The sequence below is a fragment of the Pararge aegeria genome, chromosome 21 (assembly GCF_905163445.1).
Source record: "Pararge aegeria chromosome 21, ilParAegt1.1, whole genome shotgun sequence".
Lineage (NCBI taxonomy): Eukaryota > Metazoa > Arthropoda > Insecta > Lepidoptera > Nymphalidae > Pararge > Pararge aegeria.
Genome location: NC_053200.1, coordinates 13,166,388 through 13,184,740, shown reverse-complemented (window position 1 = coordinate 13,184,740; position 18,353 = coordinate 13,166,388). Strand labels below are relative to the sequence as shown.

The 18,353-nt window shown below is 36.8% G+C and overlaps 1 protein-coding gene across 1 annotated transcript in view; it reads left to right on the top strand.

Moving 5' to 3' along the window:
• LOC120633130 overlaps window positions 1-18,353 on the top strand; it is an 83,032-nt gene that overhangs the window by 22,543 nt on the left and 42,136 nt on the right. Inside the window, exons 2-5 of the mRNA XM_039903245.1 lie at window positions 6,622-6,746; window positions 13,050-13,174; window positions 14,078-14,282; window positions 14,863-15,112. Coding sequence (XP_039759179.1) covers window positions 6,730-6,746; window positions 13,050-13,174; window positions 14,078-14,282; window positions 14,863-15,112 — 597 coding nt within the window. The 5' untranslated portion in view covers window positions 6,622-6,729. The remainder of the gene's footprint in view (window positions 1-6,621; window positions 6,747-13,049; window positions 13,175-14,077; window positions 14,283-14,862; window positions 15,113-18,353) is intronic.

Here is an 18,353-nt window from a genome sequence, read left to right as displayed (position 1 = left end):
TTTATTACCAACGAGACAGTTCAGTCAGAAACTTATTTATAATAGATAAATAAATAAAGAATACAGAATAGATGGAAGTGACAACTAAACCTATACACATATATACTCAGTATACATGAATCTCAAGGGAAGCATGGTGACGGTAACTTGAGTTTCACGCTTTTAGTTCATCAAGTCTCAAAATCTTGGAGAGTTTCAAATATGCAGCCAGTACCCAAGAAAGGAAGTCGCGCGGACCCAGCCAGTTACAGACCAATTGCCATTACGTCCAAGCTTCGTAAAACTATGGAACATATATTCAACAACAAGCTCCTAACATACCTTGAAGAAAAGGATCTCATGTCTGACCCATATTATGGTTTCCGTAAGAACCAGTAGACCGGTACTGGTGATCGTCTAGTGTATGCTACTCATAAGCGAAGCTATTGAGAAACACGGCGAGGCGCTTGCTGTCTCTCTGGATATCTCCAAAGCTTTAGACTGGGTCTGGCACGGTGTTCTTTTCAGTAAGCTTCTGGCTACGGGATACCTGCTGGCCTTTGTAGCTGGATATATGATTTCTCGAATGAACGGTATTTTCGAGTGGTTGTTGACGGCCACTTTCTAACGTAATGACTATCAATGCCGGTGTTCCTCAGGGAACTGTCTTCTCCACTACTCTTTTTCTGCTGCATATCAACGATCTACTGAATCCCAGTATCCTTGGTTATGCTGATGACAGCACCGTTACGGAGAGGTACACGTCCAACCCTAGGGCTAGTGCTGATATCCATGAGCAGAGAGAGTCCTTAGGAGAGCGTAATAAAAAAACAAATACACAGTACATATATATAATTCATGGAAAGCGTTCGGTGACGATGACGCAAGGTCCATAATCACCTAAAAAGTGATAAACGTGCCTATAGAAGTTTTCACTTCAAAAATAAATTTGACCTTGTACCGTTGAACTATAAAGCTATATCATTTCATCGCATACAAATTGTTAATCAGAGAATTTAGCACTCCAACGTAATTTGTGTAATCCACTAATGAATTGTGTACAGTCGCATTATTTGCTTAAGTCTGTAATTGCACACTTGAATATGATTATTGCTTATTTATACAATCGGCTGTCATTTGCAAGTTACGAAAGGCACTATACCATTTGACCCCACTTCCTCTGGTGGTTTTCTAATAAAGTGTCAATCACCGATAGTAATATGGTCTGAGTTACAAGCTACTATTCTAAAGCTGAGTTTGTTAATATTTGTTCGTTTGTATGTTTGAATGCGCTTAACATAGAAACAACCAGTCTGATTTGAAATATACTCCTTGAGGAATAAATATTATATATATTTCATTATCATGATTGAAAAGGCATGGATATTCATCATCAAATGAATTGTACCAGATGTAATGATAATAACCGATAGCTTAAAGTGATCTGCTTTTTTCGGTTTGCTGTATTCTGAATCCGATACTATTAATTTCACTCGCTTCGTGATAATTGAGTAGTCCACTTTCAAACCCCGTTAAGTTTATGCAGCAATTAATTGAGAAAACTAATTAAAATGTTTAGACTTAAAATTACGATATTAAGATGCATTTTTTTGTGTATTACATGAACTTAGTAGCACATCGAATTAAATTATGTTAGCAAATAAAATCACTCTTTCATAATAATCATTTAATTTGCATTTTAAAATTAAACATAGCTAGTTTTGCAAAAGATTTTTTAACATAGATAGTTTTGCAGTTGTATGCAATCAACATAGGCAGTTTTGAAATAATCAAATATAAGCTTCTATTTTCCTCTACTCTTAAGAAATTACAATTTTTATCTATTATTACACTCTTAAGTCTATTTCTTCGTGTATTATGGTTTCTTCATTATCAGTCTCTTCTATAACAGTCTCATTTGGTTCTTCTTGAAGAAAATTGTAATATTGTAAATAATCGTAAGAAGCCCAATCTTCACCGAAATGTTTTTTCAAAAGATTTCGCACATCATTTAACTTTACTGGTTTTACTGGAACTCCAACATTCATCATAACGGGCACAATATTTTCGAATGATTTGCCTCTTTTGCAAACGTTGCCATAATTTATTACCTCAGATACATAATTAGGTTCCCCTTTAATGGCAATTCTATTATTTTTATCCTTTCTTAAAAAGAATCTTTTAGAGGCATTAAATTGAAAGTGCCAAGATCCAGGTAACTTAAGTACGTTTTTAACGCTTGATTTCCAATCATAAAAATGGAAGTCGCTGCCTAGTCTGAGAACCGTACCATACTTTTTAAAAATATCAAAATATGTCTGGGGTTCCACAATGACTTCTAAAGGACGTATTTCTCTTTCGATATTTCCAAATACACGGTCGGGGGGCAAAAATGAATGCCCCACTACAGGGAATATCAGCGTAAGTTTCTTGATGTGACGTGGAGCTTTTGTTTTTAGCCAATATGCCAACATTCCCAAAACGATTGAGTTTTTATTTTGCCCCCCACAACCGTCGCAAAATAATTTAATATGACTAACAGTGTCTTCAAAATTGGTATTCATTAGCCGATGAAATACCGCCGAAGCAATCTGATTAGATCCTTTCTTTGCCTCAGTTTCCAACCACGTGTAAATAAATGTGTTTAAACAGTTTTGAGCCCCACGAGATGGCCCTTGACATACTGTTAAGTTATACGTATACAATTGTCGGCTAAAGTAGGCACTCTGGTCTGGTACTTTTGGTAAAACCAAATTCTTTTGACAGTCAAAAGAGAAAATTATTTCGTTGTCGCCTTGTGTTTTGAGGCTAGTGTAAAAGCATTTGGCCTTTAGCTTGTGAATACGAAGCTGAGCTATTTGCAGCTGTTTTTTTGCTGTGTCGCGTTCTCTTTTAATAACTTCTTTTAATTGAATGCATTTAGAACATGCATCTGTAGCGGGAGACTTAAAACTCAAATTAAAGTACTTGTTAAAGATACGTCGGAAAAATTCATATCTCACTGACACATTCTGAGCGTCATCGTTGTAAAGTTTATGCAATTTTTTTATACTTAGATCGCTGCTCAGATATTGCACAGTAGATCTTCCTCTAACATAATGTGATTCCAAAGCTTCAAGTCCCTTTATAAACGATTTTACGGATTCTGTGCGATCAGAATACAGATTGGACTTTCTATTACCTCCTCTTCTTTCTTTCGGCATTGCCATCGTGATTAAATGCTGTTTACAAATTCTTTGAATTCTGTCCCTAGAGATTCCCAGAATTGTGGTCATTGCTTTTTGACACACCTTAATTAATTTGACGCGGCGTCTTCCAGCCAAATTTTCGTGCTTTGGTATAAAATAGCATATAGTCTGGGATTTTCTCTTTCCTTCTTTTTTAGGAGTTTGCGCTGTACAGTATTTTAATAAAAAAGTATCTTGGGTGACTTTAACTGAAGTTGAATAAAAATTCCGATGAAATTTACTGTAGTCTTGAACCGTTAAGTCGTTACACTTGTATCCCTGTTTTGAATTTCCATGTACACATTGTGGTATAACTGGCAGTCCCTTAGGCATATGTCTAAAACAAAACAGATAGGCACATTAATAAATAACAATAGAGCAAAAAAATCCCCAGCAAATAACCAGGTATCTATCCTATTTACAAAAGGTAACCATAAAATAATAATCTTACCGTTTCGACTTCTCAAGTTCTCTCTTCCATGTAGATTTATCAGCTATCTTTTTACGTCCTCTTCTGTTTGGTGCCAAAACAACTTCTTGTTCTTGATACTCCATGATAATTTTAATAGAAAATACCTCGTTTTTAAAAGCCTGCAGTATCTGAAGAAAGCAACGCGTGCATGCACTTCGACAGTATTATGCGTACTGGCACTCAAGATGGCGGCTTTTGCAAAAGTCACCACGCAACTTAGCGTCGTTTGCAAGTTAATACAAACTTAGCGATTTTTGAAAGTGGACTGCCGATCAACATAACGACTTTTGCAAAAGTATTGAGATTTCAATCCCATTTTATTCTTATCATAGCGAGTTTTAACACAGTATATTAAATGCTGACGTTAATATTTTAAATCCTTAACCGATTGGCGCCATTGGATAAAAAATGTTTTTTTTTTAACATAACGTGGTTTGCAAGTGGACTACTCAATTATATCATGCGTATTTATTGAAAACTAATAGTCGCCTATCGAAATGCACCATTCTTAATTCAAATTATAGGTTTCAACATTATTTAGGTACCGTTGTCAAAGACTATACTAACAGATTAATCACAGATTTTGCCAAGGCTACATTGATAATTTTTCTTATGTCGAAACTAATGTGTACCAAATACATGGTAGTGTTTTTATTGTTTTTTTATTGATTTATTGTATTTCTATTAATGCTTTTTTTTAATTAAGTAAAAAAAGAATTCTGTTCTTCTTATTTATATATTTAACTTCATACTCCTCCATCCACGGAATTTTCGTAAAAACGGGTACAAAGATTTTGCTTTACGTATTGATATACCAATTGATTGCATAATATAAATAATTTGTTAAATGCTAAAGCGATTCACCTATGAATTAATATAAAACTAGCTGACCCGTGCAACTTCGTCTGCACCAAATTGGTTATTACCGGAAAACACAAATAAAATGACATTTTCTATAAATGAATTCTAGCTAGATCGATTTATCGCCCCCGAAACCCCCCCATACTAAATTTCATGGCAATCGTTGGAGTCGATTCTGAGATTCTAATTATATATATACAAGAATTGCTCGTTTAAAGATATTAGATTATAGGTTTCAAAATTATTTTGGTTCCATTGTCAAAGATTTTACTAACAGATTAATCACAGATTTCGCCAAGGCTACATTGATAATTTGTCTTATGTTGCTACTATATACTCTATATATACCAAAAATGGTAGTGTTTGTATTGTTTATTTTAATTAAAGTATTGTATTTCTATGCTTACTTAAAAAAAGCATTCCGTACTTCTTCTTTATATAAACTTCATACTCCTCCATCCATGGAATTTTTGTAAAAAGGGGTACAAAGTTTTTTTTAGAATTAGGCAACTTTAACATTTAGCAAATAAATAATTTGCTAAATGCTAAAGTGATTTACATAAGTATTAATATAAAATTCTCGCTGACGCTTGCACCTTGGCCCCTGAAGGAATTTACCAATAAATATAACCACTACCAAAATGATGCCTTAATAAATTTAATGAACGCGTTAAACATATACAACGACCCCGATTTTACCGTTGTTTACTTCATCGTGTCATCATTTGGGCAACCTTGGATTTACCGAGAGCCGGCGGGGTCTTAGTTAATTCAGTTAATTGATAAAATAAACATAACTTTTTCATTAAACATTTTATTATGTGGTTTAGAGCTTTAGTTAGAGTGCGTGAATGTTTAACCTATTATTATCAACTGGAGCTTGAATTTTGATTCATTATAGCATTGAAAATTTAACTGTGCACCAAATTAATGTTGTGTTGAAAATTTTGACACGGCTTCTTCTTACGATGTCTGTCAATTTAAAGGTCACAAATTTTATTGATAGTAATCGTCAGGGGTCGATTGTTGAAGGAAAACAAATAATAATCAGAGCCTATAGTGATGATTATTGTACCAGCAACAACAAGAGTACCATACTTGAAATCCATTTGAGCATTTATTTAAATGTGAAATGAAATAGTATGCTATTTAATTGCACTCACCATCACCATACACCAATAGAAACTACCGATTAGAATCAATAATCATCATCATATCAACCGATAGACGTCCACTGCTGGACATAGGTCTTTTGTAGGGAGTTCCAAATTCCACGGTTTTGTGCCACTTCGATCCAGCGGCTACCTGCGACGCACCTAATGTAGTCCGTCCACCTCGTCGGGGGTCAACCAACGCTCCGTTTACCAGTGCGGGGCTGCCATTCCAGCAACTTGGGACCCCAATGTCCATCCCTTCTCCGAACTATGTGCCCCGCCCATTGCCACTTCAACTTCGCGTCACGTTGAGCTATGTCGGTAACTCTGGTTCTTCTACGGATCTCCACCTGAGAGAGCCTTCTTATGAGGCCCATAGTTAGCGACCATGTTTCTGAGCCATAGGTACCGAAACCGATTAGAGTAACAAATAGTAATGCTAAAGATCCTTTAAAACTAGAATTACAGCAGTACCCTAAATTTTTTGTACATTGCCCTGATTACAGTCTTTTTTGTTTTTACTGAAATAAATCAGATGCAGCCATCACATGCAAAATTAAATTAAGTTACTCCTGCCACTTTATTAGGTACGCGTCACATAGCGTAGGTACTATGCACGTGTTGGTTTTTTGTCTTCAATAGGGTTGTCATAAGTAAACACTTAGAATGTTTTGAATTAGTTTGTACGGAAAAATAAATATGTTTCTTTTGATTTAATACTTTTACAGGGTGATTCCTTATGAAATATACTTATACACCCTTCAACATTATTTCGTGATTCTGTTACACGTTGCATATGACGTAGTTAGGCCCAAACATACCATTTTATAACCACCTCCTTTATGAAGCAGCTTAAACACATGGGTACTTTTTCCACGTTGTATAGGTCTGGTTATCCGTATATTTTAACACACTTTGTTTGTTCCAGGGTGGAGGGCGCCGCGAGAGCGAGGCGGGGGGAAGTGCGGGCGGCGCGGGTGCAGGCGCCCCCCACGCGCCGCCCGCGCCCTCTCACCCGTTGCGAGCCCTCGGCGACATGCCACCTGTACTCAGGTACTTGTGTATTTTTTGTAGTAGTAAAGCTTTAAATGCTGCCGCTAAGCAGCATTGTCGCAATGCTGAAGGGCGTGGGTGCCGGTGAAATTTTTTTTTTTTGTGTTCCCTCCTATTTTCCTCCGAGATGACGGTCGGAGACTGTTCTAGGTCGGTACTTACAATTTCGCTCAGTTATTGTATTTGCTCTGTTTCCTGTATTCTCATATACCTTGAGGTGGCAGATTTGTCATTCGGTGTACATTCTTATCTATCACGCTGATTATACGTGTATACTACTTTTACATTACATAAAATTACCTATATATTAGTCTTACTTATTTTATAGCGCTTACCTACAAGCTAATAATATTTAACCACTATTTTTTTTTTATCTTTTTTTTTATTTTTTTTTTGTGTGTGTGGTGTAATTACCGGCACATGAGGTTTAACACCTACGCCTTAGGTTGATGGACACAGGGCGGTATGTTGCAAGTGTTGCCTTTTTAATAGGCAACGGTTTTCCACTTGGCCAGTTCTTTATTATCCAAGTAATAAGTCCATTAATGGCTCATTTATTATATTTATAGAGTTTTTCCCTTCGCTCAGAGGATAATATCAATTTATAAATTTAAAATGCAACTATAAATAACTCTAAACTGGTAGGATATGAACCTTGTGCTTCGCTTCGAAATACGCGGCCTGAGTGCTTTACCAAATAAATTGCTCATGCCTTTTAAATCTTATAGCGTCTGTGGAACCATCTAGTAGGAAACATTTAATAGTAAATACACTCAATAAACCCCCAGATTAAATAAAATAAATAATTAAATATACAACGGCAATACACACATCGACGATTTTAAGAATAATATACATAAGTACTTATAAAATACAGATAAACACCCAGACACTGAAAAACATTGTGGCGATCGAACCCACAACATTGGACTCAGAAAGCAGGGCACTACGCCAATCGGCCGCACAATGCAGGTTCAGGTTTTCAAAGGTCCATATTACAAACAGACATTTTAAACAAGACTTTAGCACTCTAATTACTGCTGTTTAATTTATTTAGTAAAAAAAAACAAACGAAACATTTGCATTGTTTTTTTATTAGTATTTGATGGTAGAGTCCGAACCGTTGGAAGAGTCACTTCACAAACAGACTGGCTGATATTTCAAAAGTGCTTATAAACTGGGACTACTTGAAATAAATATATTTTTTTTAATGAAATTAATAATAAAGGAATTTATGTTAATTGATGACAGGTCAAGAAACATACACCAATCATAAAGAACAAAAGAGAAAGGGCTCTTGGATAAGTATGTAGATAGGTAGGTTCAAACAATAACCAATTCCTCAACCGCGCAATGCTGGCGCTATTGTCCCTTTGAATTGCTAGACTCAGCCGTTGGGCTAAATAAGCACCAGCTCTTGGGTCACCAGACGTAAGGACCAATTTTTGGGACATGGATTAACTGTATTTGTAGAATTATCTCTATTTTTTAAATCAATATTTGCGGTGCCTACTTTCAATTAAAAGACAGACAATATGATGCAGTCTCTACAATTCTATTCTCATGTGATCAACAGCCTATAACAGTCCGCTTCTGGACTAAAGGCTTCACCCAACGGAAGGGTTTGCTCATAATCACCACGCTGGGCTACTGGGCGCTGGACGGGTTAATGATCGCAGTATGGTAGCAGCACAGAGAAAGCTGCCTAATCTACGTTATCCTCTCAGTCGTGTCCTACGACACCCGCGGGAAGATACGGTGAGAACTGTATTCTGATCTCAGACACGGCGTAATTTCACATGGCGTTTTATTCTCGCGTGTTAAGTTATATATTGTATCAACACGAGCAGTTTAAGTTTGTCGATGTAAAACCAGTTATGAGGTCAACGACTTGACAATGACTCCGCAGCAATTTCGCATGCATCGTGCGTATCTAGATTTCAGTATGTGATAGTAATTCGTGGCGTACAAACATCCATCCATCCATCCATACATCCATCTGTAGGTTACTGTAAGTTAATAAACGCTTTAATTTTACACCCTTAAGTACAGATAGGTATACATTTGGCGGTCTTATAGCTTCAGAGCGATTTTGGTTAGATACCCTAAGAAACCAATAGCATAAAAGAAGACGGCTAAATAAGGGCACATACTAGGTATCTGCTAGCAAACCTGCCTTTACATGTATGTTTATTTAAAAAAACAAGATCTTAGGTCAGAATGGTCAGAATTATGCATAATGATATGCATACGTGATATATATAATATGTAAGTTCCCGTGGGACTCCAAACAGCTAATGATAATGATTTTCTAATTAATGTTAGAGCAGCATATCTGTGTTTTGGTCTCAAGGGCTTGGTTGCCGGTGTGATTACATGAGGCTTAACACCTGCGCCTCATCATCCGCTGCCCTTATATGTCCATTCAAATTTATGAACGTTATACAATATTTTTTATTTTTATGATTTACTTAACGATACAGAACTTAACGGTTACAAAAGATTAGTCCCCGGAAAAGATAATTATGGGCACCCTAACACACAACCTCTTAGCTGTTAACTTGCGATCAACGTTCTCGCACTCGGTCCTATCGTCGCAGCGGTAATTCCATAAAATAAAGCATAATAATAACTTAAACAGTTCAAATTGAAAAACCCATTACTTACCTATGCATGCCACACATTACGTTGTATTTTTTTTTTAATCCACTAAGAGTTAGCCCATGACTGCAATCTCACCTGGTGGTAAGTAATGTAGCCTAAGCAGTGGCGTGCACTTCATACATGCACAAAAGCACTGCATACCCTAAAATGGATATATATCTCGTAGAGCAGGAGGATTTTTGCCGTTTTATGCAATTTTCCTCCTGTATGCATACCATGGTAAGAAACCAAGTGCACGCCACTGAGCCTAAGATGGTAGGGGGCTATTATTTATTTAGGTAGAGATATTACGCGTAGCCAAGATTTGCTTATTTTAAACTTAGTTAAATGGTAAAAAAAAAAAAAAATTGGAAATATATTCATCTGTCCCGGCGAACTTCGTACCGCGGATCATTTTTTTTTTTTTGGTGAATTATATATTTTAATACTCATCCTATTCCGGTCTAAGAGGAATCCAAAAAATCAAATATCATAAAAATTGGTCCAGCCGTTCTTGAGTTATAAATGGTGTAACTAACACAACTTTCTTTTATATATATACTAGCTGTCCCGGCGAACTTCGTACCGCGAATCATTTTTTTTTTGGTGAATTATATATTTTACTACTCATTATCCTATTCCGGTCTAAGAGGAATCAAAAAAATCAAATACCATTAAATTGCTCCAGCCGTTCTTGAGTTATAATTGGTGTAACTAACACAGCTTTCTTTTATATATATAGACAAGCGGAGCCCCAGCGCCATCTGTCGGGCTGGTTTGTGAATCTAAACCATCCAGGGTGCCACCCAATCGCGTACCAAAAAATTAATTCATATCGGTCCAGCCGTTTAGGAGGAGTTCAGTGACATACACACGCACACAAGAAATATATATATAAAGATTACCGATACCAAAACACCAACAAAAAAATCCGCAGTGGTTTCAAAATTATCCTGTATAGTGGCGTTTAAAGGCGACTCGCACTGTATTTCAATAGTCGTGATCGTGGTTTACTTCACCTTCCATCTTGAAAGCACTTTAGGCGAAGCGAATTCTGATTACATTAGACAGGCATTATGAAAATACTTGTAATTGAGTAGCACCTATATTATAGATGCGTAAAATAGGCTGAGAGCTGGCGAATAGTTCCTTACACACTACAATATATTATGGACACCACTGGAATGAACGTTCCATGAAAATTTTGGACTGCGGTGCTGCTAGCACCATTTAACTATGCAATGTACACATTACGTAGTTAAAAATAAACTCGCAAAGCATCGGTGGATCCTCTGGTGTTGCAGATGTTTATGGGCATTAGTGATCACTTAACATCAGATGACCCACTTGCTCGTTTGCCCGCTATAAATATATATATAAAAAAAAAATAAACATACTATATTTTTGTGGCTAAATAGTTATGTATTTGTTGCAAGTTAGTCTAGAAAGGCATAATCTTTTTTTTGGGCAAAATGTAATCAAACCAAGAATTATTTTGATTATAATAAACAAAAACGAAACTTTACATCTCGCGTGCTATTGTTATATTGAGTAAACTCACTAACTAATAAAAAAGGCATAAAATAATTCGGTATCGGTAGAACGAGAACCTAGAGAGTTAATATATTCATATATTTGCCATCGAAGCGTTAGTGAAACAACATAAAATTACAAAAAACTCGTCATAATTAGCCACCGATGTACTTAAAATGCAGAGGTCTTTTATGTTAGACCAGTAATTTAAATGCTGAATAACTCCTTCCTACTTTATTACAGTAGAATCTGCATTGCGAACCGCTGTAAGCAATATTCTTGTTACGTAATAAAATAAGAAATCTCTGGTCTTTGATCATGTCTATCGGTCGGTCTGTCTGTCAGTCATACCACTGCCATTGTCTTCAGAAACTATTACAGCAATAGGTAAATATAATTTTTCCCTAATAGAAAATGCTGTAAGTGTGGCGCAGAATTCGAAAGACATCAGTTTTTTTTGTCCAAACTCTATATGGAAGGACTAGCTTTTTCCCGCTTCGCTCATGTTAAGTTCAATTTTTAATTTGGTAAATTTTAACTACAGAGGTTAAAAAAAGTCTTGCTGTTAATAGAAAAATATGAACGTAAATTACTTAAACAATCAAAACTTTCATATGAATTTTCATCCCCTATTTGATGTCTTCGGAGTTGGAATTTTTAAAATTTGTGAAACACGTATTTCTTTTTTTTTTTAATCTAAAACCTAAAATCAAAGTTTCATGGATGTAACTTGATAAATAAATTGATAAATAAAGGATTTTATACAAACTTTCATCCCCCATTTAACCCTCTTAGGGATAGAATTTTCAAAAATCCGTTCTTAGCGGATGTTTAAGTTTTAATTACTATCTGTGTGCAAAATTTCAGCCTGATCCGTAAAGTGGTTTGAGCTGTGCGTTGTTAGATCAGTCAGTCAGTCTTTGCCTTTTATATATACAGATAAAAGAGAACTGCAAAAACCACTATGCTTTAAAAAGTTTTTGATAATGAGCGTGTTTTGATACACGCAATAACTAGTTCACTGGCTCTTGGATCAATAATTAGTTATTCATTTGATGGTCTATTATATATTCGATTTCAATAGATGAACTAATTTTAAGCAAGTAATTTGTCTTCATTGACTCGGTTCTTTTTTTAAATTATTGCGCTGATGAGAGAACTGTAGCAGAAACTGATGATAGATTGAGTTCGGTTGCTGGTAATAAAACTAAATAAAATATTGCCATTATCGCTGAGTCAATTACGGTTGGTAGAAACAAATTAATAAATTCTTTTGAATCTGTTAATTAAACTGTATTGGTTTTATCGTTCTAGAGATTCTCAGTGTCAGATCGGAAGAAAATATTCTTTGTCCGTCCCGTGCCATAGTGCCAAGTTAAATTCAAATGTTATATCTTATATCTTTAAACGAGCAATTCTTGTATAAATATAATTGGAATTTCGGAATCGGCGCCAACGATTTTCATGAAATTTAGTATACGGGGGGTTTTGGAGGGAGATATCTTATATCTTTAAACGAGCAATTCTTGTATATATATATAATTGAAATCTCGGAATCGGCGCCAACGATTTTCATGAAATTTAGTATACTGGGGGTTTCGGGGGCGATAGATCGATCTAGCTAGGATTCATTTTTAGAAAATGTAATTTTATTCGTGTTTTATCGATAATCAACTTAAACTTACTTTTTTTATTGGAAGAGAATGCAGTTTCGATTTAGATTTTGTTTTTAATTTGATCAATTAAAGCTGCAAATACTGCAAAAAATATCCTCTTTGAGAGATTTCAAAGCGTACGATGCGTGAGCGGTAAACGTTACGCCAAACGACGGAAATATGTAGTAAGTATATCGGAATTGTTTCTTTAAAGTTCTATAAAATAGTCCGCGACAACATACGACTACTTTATGAAGTTGACTCATTCGCGGACAAAGTCGCGCGGGTCCGCTAGTGTTCTTCTTCCTCTGGGCTTGTCTCAGTACTTGGTCGGCCGGAACCTTCCGTTGTACGTCGTGTTATATTACATGTTATATCTGGAAAATGTTAGTGTGATGAACATGAATGTTTATCAGTGTCTGGGTGTTTATCTGTATATAATTTATGTATGTTTTGAAAAACTCTCTTCCAGGTCAAACCCTTTGTACGCAGAGGAAGAAGAACAAGAGGTAGTGATCATCGTAGATGAGGAAGTCCCCGAGGTGGAAGTACCGGATGAGCCACGTGTCCCACGCAGGGCGCCATCTACTTCTTCGGGTCTGTTGAATTAATTGTTTCTAGTGGGAGGCTTCGGCCGTGCCTAGTTACCACCCTAACCACAAAGACGTGCCGCTAAGCTATACGTTTCGGTATAATGTCGCGTAGGTGTCGGTGATAGCTTAGTGGTTGGGACTTCCGCTTCGCTTTCAGGGAGCCGAGTTCGAACCCCGGCATGCACCTCTAACTGATGCACCTCAGTTTGATAGTCGCAGGACGGCACTTCATAGAACTTGTTTCTTACTCTGCGAAGTGTAGTTAGGTATGTCTGTGACTGTTTAAAAATAAAAAACAGCGATCCCAAGGCGTTTAACTTAAGCACTGTTGATATGGACAAAGAGGTTGTATACATTGTAATAGGAATCCACCTCGATGATCCTATATATGCTCGTTTATGCCCGTTTTCACTAAACTTAGGCATAACATAAATCGAGTACCTAATGATTTAAGCGATGACTATAGAAAATAAAAATTTACCAAATCTTAGGCAATAACTATTGGTGAGCTGTGTTGTATGCCTAGGAATCTCCTTAGATTATGTGTTACTTATTTAGGCATTGCCTAGTTCGTCGTTGGTGAAAACGGCCATAAGGCTGTTAACTCAAACCTCAAAGAGGTAGTGAACGTCGTTGTAAAATATGTTCCTGAGGGCTCTTATAGGGTGATATGTAGTGTATAGCACAAAAAACCTTAAAACAAGAATCTTCTAATATGGTAAGGTTCAACAAAGAGACGGTGAAAAAGACATTTGAATATTATACTATGTTCCCTTTTCTTTTGTGAAGTTAATGACACGGGTTTTTGCGTTTCACGGGTTTTGGTATTACAAGGGTCTTTGTAGTACACTGGTTTTTGTATTACACGGGTTTTGTGCATTACACAGGTTTTTTATTTCTCGTTCAGGCTACGGCAGCGCCGGCGGCAGCCACGGTCGTGTCTCACCAAACTTACCAAAGAACGAGCAGTATGAACCGGAGCCTGAGCGGCGACTCTCCTCAGAGAAGAACGACGGGTCTCTTAGGTCTACTACGGACTCGGATGGGAGTCCGTCGTGCACTCTATCACGTAGTCTGAAAGAGGACATCCGAGCATGTCTTGGAGGATGCAGGTATAATTCAAATTCAAATTCAAAATTTTATTATTCATGTAGGCCTATCACAGGCACTTATGAAGCGTTCATACATATATGTTTACATAATTATAGGGGGATTGTGATTATTTCGTTCGCCAACTTAAACCTTAAGCTACGAGAGTGCCATACGCGCCTTGGTTTAAGAAGAGCCCACAACGTACTTGACAGGGTATTTTTTTTTGTCTACTGCTGGCCATAGGTCTTTTGCAGGGTGTTCCAAAATCTTGTTTCCAGCAGCTTCCAGCGATTCGCTTGATGTATTCTGTCCACCTTGTTGTCAGTTGATAAACACTGTATTAACCGGTGTGTGTGTGTGTGTTCTGCGAGCTATGTGCCCGGCCGATTGCAATTGCAGCTAAGCGACTCAAAAATAAAATTTAAAAAAAATATTAAGAAAATTAACTTGATATTATGGTGTTTAAGAAGCATCCTATATCAAGTGTCCACGGCGCGGTGCGGCGGTCAAAATTATTCGAAAAGTACTTAATATGACCAGCTCGATTTTAGTGATACGGCGCGCCAATAAATCACTTAAAAGAAACTTTCTTTCGCACAGGGAATACCCAGTGAAACGAACCGATCTCATGCACGGCATACCGATACGGTGGGAGAGGGATATAGGGGACGTGGTGGAAGCGGCGGTGAGAGGTGCGGGCGGCATCAGTGCGGCCCGAGCGCGACTCCATGCGGCCTTACTGGCTCTTCATGAGCCCCCACCGAATAGAGGTCCCAGTCTACCCTACTGCGGACCAGGAGTTCGACCTGGTGACGTCACTATGATGCCGAAGACTGAGATGTCCTTACTGGTGAGTACCTTTATAGTAACTCTATATTTTATTCAGTTTAGTTCAACGAGTACATAACACGATAATTATTTTTATTTTATTTATTAAGGCCCAAAAAGTATACTTAATACTTAAAATTAGTACAAAGAAAATAACACATACATACACCAATTAAGTAGCCGCTAATAAATCTAACGAATACATTAAAATTGACAGCAAACTTATAACTTAATTATGAAACTTTAGAATATGTATAAAACACATATTATTGACAGATAATGTAAATAAGGGAAGACCCTTATTAACAATATCCATCAAAGTGGATATGTGAAAACATAAGTAGTACTTTTACGTAGAACAATTAGAAGTTAGAATTTAGAATAAAGATGTTTTTTTAACTGAGCAAGAGTAAGATTAAATAAATCTAAATCCGAGAAATTATTATTATAGCTTTGAGTAGCTCTATAAAGATTAAGAAGCGATTTTTGAATTAAGAGCGTATTTTGATCTGACTAAGGGCAAATAAAATGGAGGGGATTTTCGCCTAGATATAATATATTTTGGATTTGCCGATATTTCGACACAGTTGCATGGATCGTGGCCACGACGGCACTGCGTAGGTACGAGATGTCAAGTTGGATGTCACGGGCAGAATCTGACTACCCGCTCTCGTGTTCTTTTTGTCGGTATCTATATATCTATATGTAAGAAATGTTGATCAAACACGAAAATATTCGTTAAATCTCTACATCTTTAATCAGTTTAGGTGACTGCGTAATAATACATCATCTACGGTCTACGACTGTCTGAGACGACCTCCCTGGCGCAATGGTGAGCACTGTGTATAGGAGCACTGGTCCTAGGTTCGATTCCCGGCCGGGGAAATTTGGGAATTTATAATTTCTGACTCTGGTGGGAGGCTTTTGTCGTGGCTAGTTACCGCCCTATCGACAATATGTGCAAGTAAGCGATTTAGTGTTCCGGTGCGATTTCGCGTAGAAACCGATTAGATATATCTCTACCATACTCCCTAACTAGTTAGCCCGCTACCATCTTAGACTGCATCATCACTTACGCCAGGTGAGATTGCGGTCGAGGGCTAACCTGTAATGGAATACAAACAGAAGATTTACCTGAGTAAATACTTTTAGAACAAATACACTTACCTAATTTACAAGGATTTAGGAACAAGAAAATAAAAGTTTTTGGTCGGATTGCCTTACGTCCGAAATTTAACCAAAAACTCCAGATGACACGTTGAATTTAGTAGGCCTGAATATAAACGCTATATATTTTATACTAGCTTTTGTCGCGTTTTTTGCAGGCACCGTGGAAACCATCTTTGTTTTCCTGGGATAAAAATAAGTAGTAGTACTGGTTTCTCAGTAAGGGCGTAAAGGAAGGGCAAACAAACAAATACCCTTTCACATTGTTAGTAAGGCTTATAATACAATGTGTTAACGAAAACCGAAATAATATTTCACAGGCTTTAGAGGTACATTATTTACTGTCTCTGAGACTTATCTGTGAAACCGAAAACTTAATAGTTTTTGAGTAAATCACTGCCATAGTTGACGGCCGACTGGCGCAGTGGGCAGCGACCCTGAGTCCAAGGCCGTGGGTTCGATTCCCACAACTGGAAAATGTTTGTGTGATGATTAAGTGTTTTTCAGTGTCTGGGTGTTTATGTGTATTTTATAAGTATTTATGTATATATAATTCATAAAAATATTCATCAGTCATCTTAGTACCCATAACACAAGCTACGCTTACTTTGGGGCTAGGTGGCGATGTGTGTATTGTCGTAGTATATTTATTATTATTATTATAGTTTATACTGAAATTAACCAGATACAGCCCTAACATCAAGGCAAAATTAAAATCATGTCACTTTATTAGGTATGTCGCGTAGCGTGTACTATGCGCATGTCGGACTTTTATCTTCAATAGGGGTGCCATTAGTGAACACTTAGAATTAGTTTGTATGGAAAGATAAAAACGCTTCTTTCGATTTGATATTTTTACAGGATTCCTTATTAAATATATCTTCTTATGCATGCTTCGATATTATTTCGTAAATCTGTTACACGTTGTATACTAGCGGTCTCTCGCGACCTTGTCCTATTATAAGAAAAACTTAAAAGATAGACATATGCTCTGGCGGACTTTTTTTTAGAACTTTTAAATCTGTTGTTACTTACAACTGTCACACATGATTTTATCAAAACTTTAACCGATTACGCAGCGCATACAGCGGAAGCTCTCAAAAGGATAAAACCTGATTTTAAAAGATTCTTCATTGGTCCTATGCTCCTATTGGTTATGATACCTATATATATATCATCACGCAAAGATCTTATATACATATATATATATATATAGTCTTCCTCGATAAATGGGCTATCCAACACCGGAATAATTTATCAAATCGGACCAGTAGTTCCTGAGACCATGGCGTTCAACTTTTCAGCTTTATATATTAATATAAGATTATGTCATCTATAACAAACATTGATAGATAGGTAAGGGTGTCGGCTTCACTTTTCAGAGTTATGTGCGTTTTTAATTTAAGCAATTAAAAATCACTCGCTTTTAAAGATGTATTCCTTTACTGTTGAAGCAATATTTCGTGAGGAAAACTGCATGCCTGAACCTTCTATAAAATCTACCAATCAGCCTGTTGTTCTTAGAGAAGAAGGCCTATAGTGGGCCGGTACTAGGTTGGTAATGATGATGTCCTTTTCTAGAGGGAAGAGTAGGAAAAGGATAGCAATACACACATACATAGCGCGACAAAATCTATCATGATCTGACCTGAGTGATTATTGATGCGATTGAGAAATCTAAGGAAACTTAATAATAAAACCGACGGCGGAGTGGCGCAGTGGGCAGCGACCCTGCTTTCTGAGTCCAAGGTCGTGGGTTCGACTCCCACAACTGGAAAGTATTTGTGTGATGAACATGAATGTTTTTTAGTGTCTGGGTGTTTATCTGTATATTATAAGTATTTATGTGTATTATATTCATAAAAAAATATTCATCAGCTATCTCAGTACCCATAACACAAGCTACGCTTACTTTGGGGCTAGATGGCGATGTGTGTATTGTCGTAGTATATTTATTTATTTATAAAAGTAACACCAATATTTACTAGTAGACATTTTGTATGGAGACCAAGAGTTATGGAGATTTTCAGCAATTAAACCGTCTCAGCATCACTTGTTACTTACTACGTAAGCATCACGGTCAATTTACCTACAAC